The sequence below is a fragment of the Primulina eburnea genome, chromosome 6, assembly GCF_022965805.1.
Source record: "Primulina eburnea isolate SZY01 chromosome 6, ASM2296580v1, whole genome shotgun sequence".
NCBI classification, from domain to species: Eukaryota; Viridiplantae; Streptophyta; class Magnoliopsida; order Lamiales; family Gesneriaceae; genus Primulina; species Primulina eburnea.
The window spans coordinates 29,900,028-29,921,442 of NC_133106.1; the positions used below are offsets into that span (position 1 = coordinate 29,900,028).

The window sequence follows — 21,415 nt, forward strand, 5'->3', positions numbered from 1 at the left end:
GTATCAGAGCCGCCAGGTTCATAATCCAGTTGGGAAGAAAAAAATTGTCAGATTATGGCAAAAGGCTGATGCAATCCCGTTCGGAACTTCTAACAAGTATTATTCACAACTTTGATGTGAGGCATGGTCCGAAAACGAGAAAATCTTTCGTTTAGACCTCCGAAATCACGTTTTTTGCTATTTTAGGAAAGTTTCGTAGAATTCCTAACTTTTTATAGGAAACTCAGAATTTAATTCCGTCGACTGTTCTAGAATCCTCTCGACGTATTCTTTCTATCCATGAGTCGATGTCCAAATTTTCTAATTTTGGAAATTTTCTCGAAAAATCTTGTTCAACGTGTTTTTTGAACTACTTCTCGAAATTTTATGGAATTGTATTATGGGGACAATTAGTATTTGTCTATATGTTTGGGAATATATCTATCAGAGATAAGTTGACTTAAGCTTTTGAAATAAGAAGAAAAATTTGACTCGAGGATGATAGGTTATTTACGAAAACTAATATGAGAAAAGTTGATATAAGAATTATATCATAAGTATTGGGTACTGTACTATAGAAGTTGATTTTGTGTCGATAGTTAATTGTGTGAGCAATATGTTTGGGTTATTAAGAATATTAAGCGTTAACTTTAAATATGTAGGACATTGGAATATCTTGTGAGAAAATATCTTCAGGTTAAGGAATTTATATTATTTTGGGATAACAAGTAGGCTACGACCTTACGTAAAAAAAAAAAATAAGTTATGAGATATTGATGGGTATTAAGGAAAGTATAGTACAATAAGTTTAAATTTTTTTGGTAATAAGAATGATTCAAAAAGAATGACATTCAATGAACTCTTTTGTATTAGAGTGTAATATGCTCATGATCTTGATTAAAGTAAGATTTAGTAAAAAAAATTATTTGAGGTAACTACTAGGTTATAATTTTCGGTATTTAAGCCATAGACCAATACTGAGTTAAGTTTCAATATTCTATATAGGTTTTAATTTTTGAGATAGTAATCAGGATAATTTCAATATAGAATAAATCAGTATCAATTTTCATATGTTTAGTGCCGACTTGATTCAACTCACTTCGGTAGATTTCGACACCATCCTAGGGATGAATTGGTTATTTAAGAACCGTGCAATAGTAGATTTCCAGAGTAAGAATGTCAAACTCTGAACCCCGAACCAAGAACGAAATCGGGTACTATGGCAATGTCAAGGAACATAAATACATTTTTCTGTTACCCAGACTTGGAAAGCCATAATATTGGGATAAGAAGTTTACCTAGCAATGGTGGACAAAGTGCAAGAAGGAGATGAGCTAAAGTTGGAAGATATTCCAGTAATACGAAAATTTTCGGAAGTTTTTGCCAGAAGGGCTTCTTGGAATATTCTCGGACTAAGAAGTAGAGTTCGAGATAAATTTGGTACCGGTGATGCACCAATCTCCAATGCACTATACCAAATGGCTCCAGATGAACTCAAGGAGCTAAAATAACTCCAATAGTTGTTAGAAAAAAAATTGGATTAGGCCAAGTGCATCTCTTTGGGGAGCCCCAGTCCTATTTGTAAAGAAGAATTATGAAAGTATGAGATTGTGTATAGATTATATAGAACTCTATAAAATCACAATTAGGAATAAATATCTTCTTTCAATGATAAAAGATCTTTTCGATCAACGTAAAGGAGCTTCAATATTATCCAAGGTTGACCTGAGGACATGCTATCATCAGCTATAGGTCAGAGCAGAAGACAGCCCAATGTCAGCATTCAGAATAAGGTCATGTAAGATCAAAATCAGGAGTATCAGTGGACCCAAAGAAAGTAGAGGTAATTATAAATTAGCTGAAACATAAGAATGCAATCGAAATTAGAATCTTCTTTGTATTACCAGGCTATTAGCTGAAATTCGTCGAGGGCTTCTTTTCAATAGTCGTATCACTGACGAGACTCGTACAAAAGAACTATGAATTCAACTGAAGAGAAAGATGTGAAAGAGCTTTCAAACATTAAAGAAGAAGTTAGCATCTACACCAATGTTGGTATGATCTACTGAGGACAAGATTTTACCATCTACAGTAAAGCTTCAAAGAAAGATATCAGATGCGTACTCATGCGAGATAGGCGAGTCAACTGAAGCCGCATGAGCAAACCTAAGCTACTCACGATCTCGAGTTGGTAGCAGTGATCTTTGCTTCGAAAATTCAAAGACGCTATCTCTACGATATCAAGTGTGAAATATTCACAGACCACCAAGCCTCGAGTATTTGTTCATGCAAAAAAGAATTTAAAATGAGGCAAAGAAGGTGGATAGAGTTGCTCAAGGACTATGACTTGACAATAAGCTATCATCCCAGCAAGACAAATAAGGTTGTCGATGCTTTAAGTCGGAAAAACATGGGTAAGATAACCCTAGCATCACTCTCCGCACAACCATGTCTTCGAGAAGCAGTCAAGTTAAATCAGAGTCGAGACACGACACTAGAGTTTTTCGAAGAATAAGCCAAGGAAATAAAATTTTCAGATTTTCAAGTGGACCCAGACGGAATCCTAGGAATGAGAGGACGATTGTGTGTGTCAGAAATCGACAATATTCGATAAAAAGTGATGTAAGAGGCGCATAAGTCAACATTCACGATCTATTCCGTAATTACAAGGATGTATAGAGATTTGAAAGAATGTTTTTGACGAAGCAGAATGAAAAGAGACGTCGCCGAATTTATATTTAAGTGACAAGTATGCCAACAAGTGAAAGTCGAGTTTCAACGACTGGAAAGACTGCAACCGTTAGAATCCTAGAATGGAAATGAGAACATATTTCCATGGATTTTGTTGTAAAATTGTCAAAGTCAATACAGAGTCACAACAGAGTACGTATAATCGTAGATAGACTCATAAAATCTGTGTATTTTCTACTCGTCCGAAGGAATTATAATATTGACAAGTTGGCTACTCTATACATGGATAACATTATACGGCTACATAAAGTGCCTACAATCATAATTTCGGATAGAGATCCAAGATTTGTGTCACGTATGTGGTAGAGCTTTCAAAAAGCCATGAGAACAAAATTTACTCTTAGTACGGCTTATCACCCTTATAATGATGGTCAAAGAGAGAATGATTCAAACCTTAGAAGGTTTGATAAGGACATGTGCCTAAGACTTCAGTAGTAATTGAAGTGGACATATACCCCTGATAGAATTCTCCTACAATAACAGTTATCACGGAAATATTGGAATGAATATATTTGAAGCTTTTACGGACGAAAGTATCGATCACCACTGTACTAGGACAAAATAGAAGAGACAGTCATAACTGGGCTAGAACTAATCCAAGAGACAATGGAAAGGTGGTCATCATCAGAGAGAGACTCAAGGCTGCATAAGACCAACAAAAGAGTTAGTCTGATCTTAAAAAGAGACCAATGTAATTCACATTGAGGGAAAAAGCTTATATAAGGGTCTCACTAGTTGAAAGAATCATTAGATTCAGTAAAGCTGAAAAAGTGAAACCTCGGTACGTATGACTATTCAAAATTCTGGAGAGATTGACATATTGGCTTACAGAATAACATTGCCACCAGATATGTCTAGAATCCATAATCTATTCCACAAGTCCAAAATAAGGAAATACATCTCGAACTGAAGCCATGTTGTGAAAATTAAACCGCTCATGATCAAATGTAACATGGGGGAGAGCTGAAATATGAAGATGTCTCTATTCATATTGTGGACACCAAGAACCAAGTATTGAGACGACGTATAATTCCTTACGTCAAGGTGCAATGGTCAAAACAAACAGAACGAGAAAACTACATGAGAGTTTGAAGGGAAAATGTACAAGCAATATCCCTACCTTTTCCAAGGTCAAGTCGACTCAAGTTTCGAGGACGAAACTTCCAATAAGGAGGGAGGGATGTGAGAACCCAAAATTTTGGGCATGTAATTAATTAAATATAGACATGTATAAAAATTTATTTTCGAGTTATAATAAATTTGAAAATATTAAATAATACATGGTATTGGAAATTTCAAGCCAATAAATACATGAAATTCAATTTCAGTACAAATCATGTATTAATTTCGAAATGAGGCTGGATATCAATCAAATTTGGAAGGAAATATTACAAACAAGGCAAATTTTCTCAACAAGGAAGCATATCAATATGTATGGAAGGAGCATCTCGATAATTAAGGAATAATTATCTCGCAATTTTGGAAGGAAAATCAATCGGTTTTTGGTAAGATTTGAATACCAAGTTTAGCTCCTTTCTCCTCCCGTATAAATACCACATCAAGCCTAGCATTCCCTACACCCTAAATTTCGAAAATTTGCTCTCCGCGTGCTGCTGAAATTTTCGAATTTTTTCTCCCAAAAATTCTGCACGAGTCATCAAAATTCTGTCCAGTTTAGAAATTCGTTTCTCTCGTTCGGTTGATCAGAATTCGATCTCCACCGTTCAAAATATCCTTCGATATGTTCCGAATAACATATCCAAATTTCAGCAAAATCCAACGGTTCAATAAGGCGCAATGCATTTTTCAAGACGGCTGATCTTTCGGCGATGGTGCTGCTGCGTTTTCGAAGTGTCGGTTGCATGATTCTTCTATTATTTTCGAATTCTTCACGTTTTCTTCCGGTATAAGGTAAATGGGCTTGTTTTAAAGATTAAATTTTGTTATGCATATTATCTTATTCGTTTTTGAAATACGGTCGAGTACACCTTCTTCTTCTACTCCATTCTTGTGTTGGTTGTCATACGGTTTTGGGCACTGTAAAGATTCAACTGGATATGGGTGGGAATCCCAACCATGACGTACCCTTACAAGGTGGGGGAATAACCGCTATACGGCCTCGCCCCCTTAGAGGAGTAAAAATTAGGGACTGATATCAGTAAACCATAGAAAGTAGATGAATCTCAGTGCTGGTAAATGTTATGCATGTGATATGAATGATGTTATGCAAGTGCAAGTCATGTGATTTTCGAAATTATGCATGTTGTTGTATTGTGCTCGAACGGCCCCCACTTGCTGAGTATTTCCCAAAATACTCACCCCTTACTCTACCCTCCCCAGATAAATCAGAAGAAGAAATAGAGAAAGAAGAATCGGACACCAGTTTTTGGACTGATAGTGGACACATGAAGAATTTTAATTAAGAATAGGTTCTTGTGAGTTTTTAATTCAAGTTATAAACGCTTCCGCAGATTTTTATCATTTTCAGAGTTAATATTGTAAAAACGATTCCATTTTTATGGTTTTATGATATATAAACTGGTTTTGGTTTATACTGTACTACGAGGCTTGTTGTTTAGCAATTATGTGATTGTTGAATAACGCCGGTGTCGACTAACCCCGGTCTCGGGGTGTGACAGTTTTTCGGTTTTTTTGGGGATTAAAACCAAAAACCGAACCGAAAAACCGAATTTCATAAATTTTAAAACCATAACCGACCAAAAAACGGATAAAATCGAACCATTTAAACCGAATTATTCGGTTCGATCGGTTTTTTCGGATTTTCAGGTTTTATGCCCACCCCTAATAATAATATAAGCATATTATTTTAAAATAATATTCATATTCTTTCCCGCGCCTACATGCCCACTTATCTATCATCTCCTTCCCGCGCTCATCTGCAACGAGTAAATATAAGGCCGCAAGTCATTTCGAGATCAGGGCGCGCGGATAGTACTAATCCTCCCGACCAAAGCCATCGGTTCCCCCTCTGACCAAACCCATTTGTTCGCCCCAGACAATACCATCGGTTCACCCACCCCAACCACTAGCGACATACATCAGTAAGGAAAGGTGATAGAGATGAGCAAGCGAGAACAATGAGATTCAGCGAGACAACGGTTGCACGAAGAAGAATGAGATTTAGCGAGATAATTATGCTATTTTTTTCCAAGTTCTTGTCTAGTTATTAAGGCTTTTGGTATGATGATAATTTTATGTTTGAAATAATTTTGCTGGAACAATATTATGAAGCGTTGGATTTATGGTATAGGTCATGCTTTTTATTTTTTCTTTTGATTAAATTTTTGTCATCATGGTATGTCTTTATCTTTTTATTGGCAAATAATGTCACATCGACCATTCAGTGTATATTTTTTAGATTCCAAATAATTGAATTGAGTACTTAGGGGGGGAAACAAGTATCATTTGACTAAAACTTGATACTTTTTATATCAATCTAGTTATCATCATATTATTGTTAAATAATGTCATATCAACCATTCAATGTATTTTTTTTAGAACACCAAATAATCGAATTCAGTATTGAAAGGGCAAAAACATGTGCCATTTGACTAAAATTGTATAATTTTTATATCAATCTAGACATCACCTTGTTATTGGAAAATAATGCCGCTTCATCCACTCCATATATATACTTTTATAGAACATCAACTACTTGATTGAGTACTTAAGTGACAAAACAAGTACCATTTGACTAAAACTTGGTACTTTTTATATCAATCTAGGTATCATCTTATTATTGACAAATAATGTCACATCAACTACTCAATGTATATTTTTTTAAAGCAACACGTTATTGAATTGAGTACTTAAAAGGCAAAACAAGTATCATTTGACTAATTTTTATATCAATCTAGATATCATCTTATTATTGTCAAATAATGTTAAATCAACAATCAATATATTTTTCTGCAACACCAAATAAGTGAATTGAGTTGATAAAAGGACAAAACAAGTATCATTTGATTAAAACTTCGTATTTTCTATATCAATCTAGGTATCGTCTTGTAATTCACAAATAACGCCAAATCAACCACTCATTGTTTATTTTTTTTTAGAACACCAAATAATCGAATTGAGTAATTAAGAGACAAAACATGTACAATTTGACTAAAACTAAGTACTTTCTATATCAATCAATGTATTTATTATCTTGTTATTGGAAAATGATTACGTCAATCACTCAATGTATATTTTTTTTAGAATACCAAATAATGGAATTGAGTATTTAAGAGGCAAAACAACTAACATTTGTTTGGTACAGTGGAGACAATTATCGAAGCTGATGTGTTATATTACCAATAATTAATATGTAAAAATACTAATAAGTATTATAAATCAATATTCATATAGTGTAAGAATACTAGTAAGTATAATAAATGGTTCTCAACAAGTGTTATTAATTAATACTTCAAAGTATAAGATCTATTTAAATATTCTCATGTATTTCATGAATACCAATAAATATTATGAATGAATAATAATTATAAGTATTATTAATTAATATTCATAAGTATAATGAAAAAAATACTAATAAGTATAATGTATGATTATCAATAATAATATGAATGTATACTAGTAAGTATAATGAATGGCTAACAAATAATATATTGCTTCAAAAAAACAAATCGTAATGTGAAAAATACTAATAAATATAATATTATCAATAAGTATTATGAATGATACTATAAAGTCTAATACAAGTTTATTTTCTAACAAAATATGGGCATCAGATGGGCCAAATCAGGTTTCTGGTATCACAATTTAGGTACTTTGTAGATTAAATTTAGTAATTTTTATTTGACGGTGGAGAACAAGGTTTTTTTAATATTAAATTACATGAATACTTCAACCTAATGCATCTTCAATGGAAACTCCAACAAGACTTTTTTATTGTGATCACTGAAATATCAAATGTATTTTTAAACAAAATATGAGTATCAAGTAGGCCAACTCAGATATCTGATATCTCAATTTAGGTACATTATATGTGAAAATGAAGTATTTATCCGTGCTCGATGGTTAGTGGAGAACATGTTTCTTTTTTTTTTTTGTAGTAAATCACAGGAATACTTCATCTAAAGCATCTTGAATGGAAAACTACAATCAGACTTCGTTTATGGTAATCACTCGAATATCAAATGTATTTTCAAACAAAATATGGGTATTAAATGAGCCAAATAAGGTATTTGATATCCCAATTTAGGTTCTTTGGAGGTTAAATTTATCACTTGCTCGTGTTTGATGGTGTATAACTTTTTGTTTTTAAATCACATGAATACTCCATCTTAATATGTCTTCAATGGAAACTCCAATGGGACTTTGTTCATGGTGGCCACTCGAACATAAAATGTATTTTTTAAAAAAAATACGAGTATAAAATAGGTCAAATCAGATATCTGATATCATAATTTAGGTACCTTATAGGTTAAATTAAGTACATACCCGTGTTCGATGGTTAATGAGGAACATGTTTATTTTTATTTTTATTTTTTTTATTAAATCACTTGAATACTTCACCCTAATACATCTTCAATAGAAACTCCAACAAGATTTCATTTATTGCGACCACTCGAACATCAAGTGTATTAAAAAAATCTCAATCTTCAAATGTAAGTTGAATGGGAAAAAAATCGAGTTTTGAAAGTCTAATGTCAATTAACCACAAATTGGTTACTAATTGGGGCATATCAAGTACCAAGATTCTAAAATTGAATATATTTTTAAACTAATTGGGGCATATCAAGTACCTCTCTCTTTCATCATTTTTAGGAAAAAAATTCAACATTTAATATATACAACACTTTCGCACAAATCTAAGTAACTGATATAAAGCAACAAGAGACTGATAGTCGGGACCGTACTTGACATTTTGTAGGCCTGAAAATCTTAAAAAATTGGCCCCCCTTAACAATAAAATATGGTTATTTATTTTATAAGTGAGATGTTTTGTGAATATAAAATTACATATATATTAAAAATATACAATTTAATCATATATTATAACAAAAATATTCTAACTAATCATTTAAATATTATATGAGTCGTCATTTTGATAGCATAAATACTATCTAAATTTCTTTTAATTTTTTTTTTAGTATAAAAGAAAATAAAGTAAAATCATTCACCATCATATTTTTTATGTTTGAACTGACCATTTTCACTTAAGTAAACAATATTTCATAAAATATTTATCCAACAGTTAATAAATGCAATTGTTAATGTCACGTACTCACTCAAGCAAAATTATAAGAAAGCTTCAATTCTCGCCACTTGGCCGAAATAGCCAGAACTTGAATCGCGGAGCCCGAGCGGCCGGCAGACGAGCTGTTAGTGGTCAATAGCGCCCTAGTTGATGGCATTACTCTCTGCGGCTGGCATTCGAGGAACAACAGGACGCTCCATACAGAACAAGCAAGTCTTAGGGATGAGATGCTCGTGCAAGGACCTGAAGTAGATGTTAGTTGAAAGTTTGAGATTAAGAACCTTTGTTGTAGCCAAATGAGATGGGCTGGCGATGGGCTTGACCAAAGAGATTATCTCAAAGATTTGTCCGGTGAAGCCATCACAAATCACGCAATGGTTATCTATCGTTAAAGTCATAGAGAACTTTATCATATTTCAATCCAAATTGATTTTAAAAGTAAGAATAAATAATTGCAAGATACAATTTCTGGGCAAAAACTTATGTGAGATGGTCTCACGAGTCGTATTTTGTGATAAGAATCTCTTATTTGAGTCATCCATGAAAAAATATTTTTTTATGCTATCGGGAGGGTTGATCTGTCTCACAGATAAAGAGTTATGTGACCGTCTCACAAGAGACCTACTCCAATTTCTGACCAAATGTGATGTTGGAATTGTTGAATTAATGACATGGATTTGGGAGAAAAAACAACATTATTTGTTGAGAACAAAATACAGATCGAATAGGAAAAAAATTTGTTCACATGGAGGCATTTTCATCAATACGATCTAATGTTTCTCAAAAACTCCAATGACATCGTCTCACAGATCAATTTTGTGAGACATATCATCTACCTGATCTGACCCATAGAAATGTAATACTTTTTATGCCAAAAATATTATTATTGACTCCAAATATGGACTGATTCGATCCCTCACAAATGTAAATATGTGAGACCGTCTAACAAGAAACCTAATCCTAATTTTTTTTGTTTTAAATTAATATTTATTTACAGCTTTTTGTAGGAAGGCACCTATGATGCATTAAAAATTGACCAATTTCATTTTTTTGGCTAGGAGAGTTTTGTTGAATTATGTCTCACAAACTTCGTTTTCATGTACAGCAACCAAATCAAATTTTGGTTTAACTGAATTAATTTAATTTATAAATTCAATTAATTTAATTCATAAATTCGTTTTTATTTTTAAAAAGTATTTAAACGGATTAAAATGCTCCCTATAAAAAATCGATTTATATATATATATATATATATTGAATTCTATTAGGTGTTGGTTTGGGCTTCTGTTACATTTTTTTCTTTTTACAAAATTGGGCTTCTGTGGCTGGCCCATACATGCAAATCGCTTAAACCTCTGGCATTCGCCCAGTTGCCCTAGCTTCACCCAATCTCACATCGATTGACTTTACCGCAGCAGCTCCGCGATCTGGCCTCGATAGCCTCTGCCGTAGCATCGTCGGAATCCTCTTCTTTTCTCCGTCTGTAGGCGCCTTGAAATACGAAGGGTAAGAATCAACACTTACGGAAGGTTGGGCTGCTTTCCAATTACTTTACTCTAACATAACTCTTCAAAATGTGTCCTCTATGTTAATGTTTTCTCTTTTATCTCATGTACCCATCCTCCTTCGGGATTCCTCTTCCCAAATCCTAGTGTCAGCTACCATAAATTTTTAATCAAGGAATTTGGTGTGTGCTTGATGTGTTAATTGGTTTTTTTTTACATTCTATTGATTTTTTTATTGTAGTTACCAATTTTTACGCCTGAGATTGATTTTATGTGGTCTTGAATGGGAAGAAATTGATTGATTTTCCTTGTTTTGTAATTTTATGTCATGAACTCTGATGATACATATAGTCGGTGTATGTAACTGTGTTGGTATATTATTTAAAGTCCATTATTCACGGTTCTAGCATATTTTCTTCTGAAATGAAGATATGTAGAAAGCTGCAGTGTGTGCTTGAATAAGTAATATTAAGCTCTAGCAAAACCAATAAATTTAGTTCCAGATTATCTATTTCTTAAATTTTTTTCCTGAAAAATGGGTTGAGTTGGTTACTGACTGAAATTATCAATTTTAAATAGGTTCTGTTTGATTGATTTAACCAAAAAAAAACATGGTTGGTTTGGTTTAGTAGGAAAATGAATTGGGTTCATTCAGTTTTGAGCACTATGTGCCCATCCCTAGAATCTTCGCCTTCTCACAAAAAATTATATCTTTCGCCATTGAATTTAGAAAAGCGCTTACCACTCTATGGCTCCAATCAATGTTTCTTGCTGCTGCATTTGAATCAAGTTCTCAAATCTGACATATCGGATTGTGTGGCAAGAATAACTAAGGAATTCGAAGGAATTATTTGCCGCTGCCTTTGAACCAAGCCCTTACCATTCACATTTTGTACCTTGACTTATCGTCGAGGATTTCTACCTTTGTTTTGGTCGGGTGTTGAAAAATGGTTTTTAAAAGTTTTGTTAAACTTTCATTTTTAATTGTTATGTTTTGAATCTAAATTTTGTTATTGGCTTTTAATTAATATTAATCAAGTTCTAAACAAAATTCAGTTCTGTATTTCGAAAGCCGTGTTAATTTGATATTTCCATATTTTAAATTATGTCAGTTTACTTGAAGTTAAGATTTTTATTTCTTTTACAATCCTAGAAAGTTAGTAAGTTTTAAAATTGCATTCCATATGATTAAGTTATTTAGATCATAACTTTGAAATAGTTGGCATCACACTTTTTAAGTGCGAATTGTATAATAATTTTTCAAGAATACTCTTATTTCTTGTTATTGATTCTGTTAATGAAACTAATTTGTTTTCTATTGCTTTAGAGTAATGTTTCATTGATCTGATTTTAAACATAATTTGAACCATGAGACTTTAAATCTTTTATATATGTATGCTATATTTTAATTTGAGTGTGGTTGAATCCAACAGTAATGGCGTGCACTATTGATTTTCGTTGCCTGGACGAGGGATTTGGCGGTAAAACCTTAAAGCGCAAGAGATCCCAACATGAAGCAGAAAAGTTACAGTTTCTGCATCCATCACCGGAAGAGGCGGACATGGACTTAGACGACGGAAACCCCCAACCATCGAAAAAGCTTGCTGTTCCTTCCTCCTCTGACCCCAACATGCCATCTTCTCTAGGGAGACCTACCTACGACGGAGTGATTGCGGGGAAGGTGTCGGGAAGGAAGTGGAAGGAAGTTCGGACTCATCGGGCGTCGCGGGTTCACGTGAGCAGGAAAGGTACCACTGTGGAGCAGAGAATGAAGGAAAAGGAGATAAAGAAAGCTTACAGAGAGAGGATGAATGAGCTGAAGGAGGCGATACGACAGAACAAACAGGAGAAGCGGAAGAGGCGCGAGGAGAATGAGAAGAAGAAGCAGGAAAATATTTTGAGATCAGGGACTAGGCTTCAAAAGATCACAAATCCTAAGACACTGAAAAAGATTGCCAAGTCCAAGCAGCGCAAGCTTCTCAAAGTGGTTCCTGATGATGTCTTGAGCAACCGGAAGCAGAGAAGCTGATGGAAAACAAGTAATGCTTTTGTTTATGCCCTTGAATGATGATTTTATTGGCAACCAGTACTGAACACTGATTTTGGTTCGTGGATTTTGAGATTTCGAGACCGAAGCTTGAGTTATAAAATCGAATTTCTAATATCTCTAGCTGTCTAGCATACAAGGAGTACAAATTTGAATTCTTGTTTACAATTTTTACAATTTCCGTGGCGTAAATTTTTTTCCCGGGTTCGAACAGTAAAAATGCTACCTGTTTTTTTTGTTTACCCGACATACACTCATTATTTTTTACAATTTTACGGGTAATAAAATCATGAAATAGTTAAAATTAATAATAGAATGAAGAAAGATAGTTATTTCTTTCAAATGTAAAATAATCCATTTTGTATAATCACAATTTTTTTTGCACAATTTATATAAATTAGCTGTTAGCACATGCGTTTTATGTATAATATACTTAAATTTTCAATATCGTGCCCTGTTGATCCCCAGTTATATCATTTTCCAAACCCATTAATTTTATTCTCTTTAGTAGAGTTCGAAAGATCGGATTCTTTTTTAATAATTTGAATCTGCCAAAAATTATAGCATGAGACACTGAAAATTATTTTCTCTAATTATGTCTCTCCGACAATTAATAATTGGACAATACTAAAGGTGCAATCAATATATCATATAATGATATTTACATCAATTATATAGTAAAATTTGATATTATATCGGGAAATTTTGTATTCAGTGTATTATGATATTTTGATAAACTGAATTTTTGTATTGAATTTTTTTGTGATCTAAAAATTGTTATATAAATAATGTTATACATATAACATCGCTCTTCATAATTATGAACAGAGCAGGATGAAACGAAAACCCAAATGAAGTAAGAGACATATATTGTGCCTTGTGAAAATAAATAATGCTAAAAAGTAATTTTCAATTTAAGAACTCGAAACAGTATGCAATCCAGAACAATTTGCTATCCGTATGTTCTGCGAGCATGGCTCTGGAGGTTGCATATGATGAATCGGGAAATGTGCCTAGCATGCCAAATTAATAAAATTTGTATTAGTATTGATATCCCGGAAAGGGCACAAGTCATTCTTAGACTCAAGCAGGGGGGTAAATACCGAAAACCTAGACTTGGTCCCGAGAAGCCAAAAGAGACTTAGTGGAAGCCAGCCCGGATAAAGAAAAAGTACATTGTTTTTAAACCATCATGAGCATTCATTAACCCGTTAAACTTGTTAGACAACTACCAACTTGAACAGTCTGGACCCATAACCTCAACCAGGTAACACGGGAAGAGTACTCATCTGGATAGCATAGGAAGACTGAGTTAATTGATTTTGAACCATGTCTACCGATAAGCGAGGGGAATGTTGCCCTCCATGTTCTCAGATCACGCTGAAGCCAAGACGTCATCATCTAGGAGTGGTCGCCGACTCTGGTACCCTATAAATAGCCTCGGTAGAGGTAAAATCAAAGAGTTCACTCTTTTCATTCTCACTAGCACTCTTTACATATTTATTTAAACGCATTTTCATTCCTCTGGATATATACTTGATTGACTTAAGCATCAAAATAGCCACGTCGGAGATTTTTTCGGAGCCCACTAATGTTTCTTTTCTCATGTATACAGCCTATGCAACTCGGGTTTATCTTGCCCGATCATAAGCACTTACAGGAAAAGAACAAATCTCTGCTTGGGAAATTTCCCCTCCAGTTGACCCAATTATCTCAAATAGAATCATTGGCGCAGTCTGTAAGAAACTGATCTATAGACGTAAATATGGTTTCCACTCGAAAGTCATCACAAAGGAATCACTCTGAAAGGGAGGCAACTGACTCAACGATCCCCCGAGGTAATCCACCTTCTAACAACCCTCAAGAAAGAATCAATATTGCCCCCGAAGAGCTAGCCCAGTGGATCGCGGCGGCTGTTCAGGAGGCCATGGCCAGGAAATCACCTCCAAACAAGAATCCCCGACGAGAGCAGGTGGAGTCCGATGACGAATCACATCCTCAAGACTGGTTTGGAAAGAATGATGAAAACTCTCGGTTGCTCCAAGGCTGTCAAAGGTAGTGGCGATGCTAAGATTGAAATTCGATATGTAACTCTGAAATTAAACACCCCCCCCCCCCCCCAATCAAAAAAAGTGTTAGTTTGTAATTCCCGATTACTCGTACAAATGATAATAATGTGTTTACGTCATTTATTATGTAGTTTTTTAGCTCATTATGTTATTGAGATATTGTTATTGAGATTGAATATGATTTCTAGATTGTCCATGGTGTATTGAGAATGAATATGTGTCTCAATAGTGATAGTAAGATGTGAAGGTAAAAGTAATGTAATGGAAGTTGGTAGGAAATGAGATGAAAATATGATAGTTCTTACGTGTTTTAGCATAATGTTTTGGATATTGATCCATATTGGGTGAGGCCAAAACTATTAGAAAGCTAAGATATAATGTTACAATTTTCATGTTTTGGGTTGTCCAAATCATTGTGGAAGACAAGCCAAAAGCGCCCCGAAGTGTGTCGTGTGCATCGTTATTCCTACAACGACATATTTTGGTATATTGAGCATAACGTTTTACTCCTACCTCCAAATGACATGAAACCAATTGTAGATTCAAGCCAAGACATATAGCAACAATTTCATGTTTACCACTTTTTTCAAATTATGAATGGAAGAGACGTTTCTGGAGCGATCTTTGATAAGTCTGCGCGCAGGAACAGAGGCGCCCGCACCGGGGCGGTCATGTTCGATCGCCCTAGCGCCACTTTTCCAACTTTTAGGTGTTTTTACAGTAGGGCTCGTGCTGGGGCGGCCAAACTTAACCGCCCTAGCGCCCCTGTGCGAAAGTGTGTGTTCCAAACACGATTTTTATGTTTTAAATCCAGGGATAGATTTGTTTAAGCATCCTTATCATTTCTTCAATCAAACTCACGGTAGAACCAAGGAAGAAACAAGGGGTTTCACTTCTTTCCCTCAAATTATCCACAACCAACCATATTTAGCTTGAATTGAAGTTAGAAGTGATATGAGAACATAATTTTCTGCATAAAGAATTTAGGAGCACAAAAACATCACCTCACACTGTGTTTTTGCTAGGAAAGTGTAAGTTGGCATGTTCTTGAAGTAATACATGAGTAATATTATGTATTTCAAATGCTTCCTTTTTTTATTGATATAGGTACATTGTTAGTATGTTTATTGATGAAAACATAGCATCATAATCCATTGTTATGTATTAAATATGAAAGAAACTCATGAATATTGAATACGTCCAACACAGTAGTAGCTATATAATAAAGCATGCACAGTTAAAATATGACTTTCGAACCAAAGGGAGTGGTGATGCCAAGATTGAACCTCGAGCTATAACTCTGGAATTAAACCCGTGTAAGTGAATAGACTTGTCAAGTTTCCATTGAAATAGGATCCATGCAAGGAAAATATTTGTCATTCGTTGGTTATTAGAGGCATCCTGAATACGTTCGGGTCGAAATATAACTTTCAAATTAAGTTTCGAATTAGTGGATGCTGCCAAAGAAAGTGGCGATGCTAAGATTGAACTTCGATATGTAATTCTGAAATTAAATCCCCAATAAAAAAAGTCAAAGTTAATAGATAACTTGCAAAATAATTATAGTGATATCAAAAGACAAACATAAGATATATCATAAGACAAATATTAAGCATGAGGGTAATTTAGTAAACAAACAATAAAAACTCACACTTTATATATATATATATATATATATATATATATATATATATATATATATATATATATATATTATTGTTTTAAAAAAATTATCCTACATGATTCTTATTGATTTTAAGATAACCACTAATTAATAAATTTTTAAATTCTATTGTTTCAAGCACAGGGAAAGCAAGAGTATTTATTAAATATTAGCAATTAATCTACCTAGAAAAGATAATTGATTATTATAATCATTTCTCGATTTTAGATTAGCTATCATGACTGCTATCTTTCTGATTATTTTTCTGTGGCTTACTAATTTATTACTACTAGTGTTAATTACAGGGATTGCATTAGATATAATTCCCTGAAGATGATATAGTATTTAATTTTTTATTCAAGTATTTTTATGAAATATAACTAATTAAAATTTGATATAGTAACGAAACTATGAAGAAAGTTTGCCATTTTATTTATAACCGGAGAAGATTACCCACTACAAAAGAAGATTAATGGGTTTAATTTTTTTAAACATTCATTATCAAATTGTTTAGAATATTTTCGTTGTCACTTCAAATTCTACATAAAATAGTTGTATGAAGAAGTCCACCGGAGTAGGTACGTTGATCAAAGACAAGAGTATATATACATACACATCTATATGTATATATACAGGGACGGATCTAGGAATAGAAGTTGGGGGGGACTTGAACTCAATATGATAAGTTATATATTATTAAAAAAAATTTACATTATATCGTTCAACGAAGTTGTGCTCTACGAGATTTTAAAACATAAAATTCATCAATAATAGAATTTACATCAATATGTTTAGGTAAATCTCGTTCAATATAGAGTGTCAAACAATCGGCAAGAAAGTCATCCTCCATTTAATTGCGAAGTGCCGTCTTCACATGCTTCATTGCTGAAAAAGCCCGCTCAGTAGTGACAGTAAACACAGGTAATGTCAAAACAAGATTAATGTTCCATTTTGAAAAAGTTCAAGTTATAATCCTAAACAAGAATAAAATAATTATTAAACAAATAAACAAGTAATAGTCAATCAACAACTCAACAACAAACAATCAAGAAACCACAAATCACGCACAGAGAAGCTATAAAAAACAAAATAAAAAATGTATAGCCGATTCTTACCTGGATTGTTGCCTTGCCGATGAGCATTTCGATTTCTTCGGGAGTCCGCAATTCTATTTTGTCGCTAAAGGGCTTGGGACTAGGGATAGAAATTTTGTAGAATTGAGGTGGGGCGGATCAGAGGATATGGGATGAATTTGGTTTCATCCTTGTAAATGGACGGGACTTGATTGGACTAAGACATTGATGTACGACGGTTTTTGAAACAACCGTCGCTATTAGAAACGATTTTTCAAAAAACAATCGCTAATAGCGACTGTTTGAATTAAAACCGTCGCCGATCCAGATCGGCGACGGTTTTACTAAACCGTCGCAAATATTAGCGACGGTTTTCAAAAACCGTCGCTAAAAAAAAAGTGGGCTGGGCTACAGCCCAGTACAGCCCATGCATAAATCCGTCTCTGTATATATAGTTTTTATATGTTGTTGACCTACCGTATTCATCTCGGTACCCACCAACAATGAGGTGTCAATCATCTATTATATGTATAATCTGAAAAAATTTCATCATATCCAATAAATGAGGGATACCTAATCGATGGATACGGATGTAGACAATATATAAAAACTATAGATATATATTTGTGTGTTTATATATACATATATATTTTTTGGTATGCGTGTAAGGCCGGCCAGAATTTGGAAATACGTGACACCAAAAAACAAAATAAAATTTAGGCTGTGTGTGGAAGTCAAAGTCTAAAGAAGAGATCTTTTTATATTGACGGAGTCGCCTTCGGGGTTCAATCTCTCCTAAATTTTCTCAGGATCTTTTGGAATAAATGAGACAAGAATCATGCCAATAAATGGACTCCTACAGTGAGTGTACTTTGTATCAGTAAACTCCATATATCAAAGAAAACTGTTGATACAAAACATTGGACTATATGTATCCTAGTTTCAGAAATTGAGTAATCATTTCAAGAATTCAGACATCATGAGACACTCAAAGAAAGCTGTTGAAATTTTTTTTATTGCCGTATTGTTCTTATCAGCCCTCAAATTGAGCTACTGTCAAAGAAATATGACAGAATTATGCATTGAAAAGGAGAAACAATCTCTTCTGAGGTTCAAGAAATCTTTAGCTGATCCCTCAAACATGCTGTCCTCCTGGGATACAGAACATGACTGCTGCAAATGGAAAGAAATCGTCTGCGACAGTTCGAAAGGCCATGTTCTTGAACTGAAACTTCAGAGTCCTGATAGGAACTCAAGATTGGGAGGCAAGATTGATCCATCATTGCGTAACCTGAAATTTCTTAGATTTCTTGATATAAGTCAAAATAATTTTGATGGGACTGACATTCCAGATTTTTTGGGGTCACTGGTAAGTCTTGAGTATCTTGATATATCTTCTTGTGGATTTCAAGGAACCATTCCATCCCTGAGGAATCTTTCGAACTTGCGTCATTTAGGCTTAAGCCTGATGTTAGACGTTGATGATCTTCAATGGTTGTCAAATCTCACTCATTTGGAGTACCTGGACTTGACATATGTGAACATGAGCAAAATACATGATTGGTTAGATATAGTAAACAAGCTACCTTCTTTGATCGAGTTACACCTTTCTGGTTGTAATCTCGATCATTTTTCTCCAATTGATCGCGCAAACTTTTCGTCTCTTGTGTTGCTAGATCTTTCTGATAACAATTTTAAATCTTTGGCGCCTGATTGGATTTTTTCTCTGTCTGGATTAAAATCCCTCCAACTACAACAGAACATGTTTGAAGGACCAATTCCAAATGCTACTCATGGTTTGAGTAAACTCCGTTTCCTTGATCTCTCCCAAAACAAGTTTAATTCCAACATACCAGATTGGATTTTCAGTTGTAGCAATCTCGAGTTTCTATCTTTGAATAACAACTTTCTTTCTGGAGCCATTTCGAATGAAATTGAAAATCTGCGTTCATTGAAAAGTCTCCATTTAAATGCGAATATGCTATCAGGGAGAATTCCAATGGAAGTTGGAAAGTTGTGCAACTTGCAAAATCTTGATCTATCTTTCAACATTTTCGAAGGAAACATCTCCGAAGTTTTTGGAGAAAGCATGTCTGAATGCTTTCTAGCTTCCCTGGAGGTGCTAACGGTGAGAGCGAATCGGCTTTCTGGTTTATTAGCTGAACAACTTGGAGAATTCAAGAATCTTCAGTCACTTGATCTAGGTAATAATTCGTTTACCGGCTTGATTCCTGCCAATTTAGGAAACCTGTCATCTTTAACAACCTTGCGATTAGACAACAACAAATTGACCGGAGATTTTCCTCTGAGTTTCGGCCGGCTTTTCAGTTTACAAGTGCTTGTAATGGAGAATAACATGCTGGAAGGAATTGTTACTGAAAATCACTTTTCCAATCTAACAAATATCATAATCATTTCAGCTTCTGGAAATCAATTGATATTGGAAGTGAATCAAGATTGGGTTCCACCATTCCAGCTAAATACCATCTTTCTGAATTCATGGACTCTGGGTTCGCAAATCCCAGTATGGCTTCAAACTCAAAGAAACATTGGCGGGCTGGACTTATCGAATACTGGAATATCCGGGGAGATTCCCACATGGTTCTGGAACTTATCTACCATAGATTATCTAAATCTCTCTCACAATGAATTGCATGGTCAGCTTCCAGATGTAATGAGTCCACGTTGGATTTACTTGAGTTCCAACAAATTTAGCGGTCCATTACCGATGATCACAGGTCGTGTGAAAGAACTAGATCTGTCAAACAACTCGTTTTCAGGGAGAATTTCTCATGTTTTATGCAATGTAAGTACTGAATATACATATTCTTTGTCTATTCTTCATCTTGGGGGAAATCAACTTTCTGAAGAAATCCCTGACTGCTGGATGAATTGGCCATCGTTACAAGTCATAAATCTCGGGAACAACAATATGTCTGGAACCATTCCAAGATCTTTGGGGATGCTTGCGAAATTATTGTCATTAAACTTATTCAATAACTTTTTATCAGGGCCGATCCCTTCTGCTCTGCAGAATTGCTCAATGCTGATAAAGATCGATCTTTCAGGAAACGATTTTTCTGGAAAATTTCCAGGTTGGATTGGAACAGTTCTTTCCAGGTTGAGGATTCTGATCATGCACTCAAATTCATTCACCGGTGAAATTCCTCCAGAAATCTGTAAGCTGAACTATCTTCATATTCTTGACATGGCTAACAACAAGTTTTCTGGTTCTATACCGAAATGTCTCAATAACATGGCAGCCATGAGTTCAGAAACCAAGCTGATGAATTTCAGCGGTGATATTACCTACTACTCGTTTTTCTTGGGCATTTTTATGGAGAGCGCATCGGTGACAACAAAAGGGCAAGAACTTGAATATGACACCATTCTTTCACAATTCAGCAGCATCGATTTTTCAAATAACAAACTCTCTGGAGAGATTCCTACAGAAATCACCAACCTTGCTGGATTGAGATCATTAAATCTGTCAAGAAACACCTTAAGTGGAACGATCCCAGAAAATATTGGTAACATGAGAGTGCTGGAATCTCTTGACCTCTCAAGAAATCACATTTCTGGTGAAATGCCAATCAGCTTTTCTAGCCTGACGTTTCTGAGTTATTTGAATCTGTCTTTCAATAACTTGACAGGGCGAATTCCCCTCGGAGCTCAACTCCAGAGCTTGACAGAATTCTCTTTTACAGGGAATGAGCTCTGTGGCCCTCCACTGAAAAATACTTGTGCCATCGTTGGTAAAACCCCGAGTCCACGAACTGAAGAACATCATGCAGGTCCAGAACGCGACGTCGACTGGTTTTATGTATCCATGGCTTTAGGTTTTGCGACGGGCTTCGGGGGCTTCTGTACAACATTTCTCTATAAGAAGACTTGGAGAAATGCATACTTCAAGTTTTTGGATGAAAAATTTTCATCAAACTTGGTATTTCTTGATCTTTCTGCTTGGTGGTGTAGTTGTGCCAGGGTCGAAAGCGGGTCAAGAAATATATGTAAAAATTGTGTGTCGTGTTCTTTTTTAAATAAAATTGGAAATAGTTTTATGTTTCAAGATGATGATGATCAAATTCTTTTCCCATTTTAA

The 21,415-nt window shown here is 34.5% G+C and overlaps 2 protein-coding genes across 3 annotated transcripts; both read left to right on the plus strand.

The window, feature by feature from the left end:
* Positions 1–10,235: 10,235 nt before the first annotated feature.
* Positions 10,236–12,625, plus strand: LOC140834135 (uncharacterized). Of its 2 annotated transcripts, none has more exons than XM_073198802.1 (2): positions 10,236–10,462; positions 11,895–12,625. In XM_073198802.1, exon 2 carries the CDS (start codon positions 11,897–11,899, stop codon positions 12,488–12,490), a length of 594 nt encoding a protein of 197 aa, XP_073054903.1. In that variant the 5' UTR covers positions 10,236–10,462; positions 11,895–11,896; the 3' UTR covers positions 12,491–12,625. The 2 variants fall into 2 exon arrangements, with proteins under 2 accessions (XP_073054903.1, XP_073054904.1); XM_073198803.1 differs by having other exon boundaries at positions 10,305–10,485.
* A 5,502-nt stretch (positions 12,626–18,127) lies between these two features.
* Positions 18,128–21,415, plus strand: LOC140835460 (receptor-like protein EIX2). The gene is made up of 2 exons (XM_073200952.1): positions 18,128–19,517; positions 19,734–21,415. The coding sequence occupies exons 1-2, from the start codon at positions 18,293–18,295 to the stop codon at positions 21,413–21,415; spliced, it is 2,907 nt and encodes a 968-aa protein (XP_073057053.1). The 5' UTR covers positions 18,128–18,292.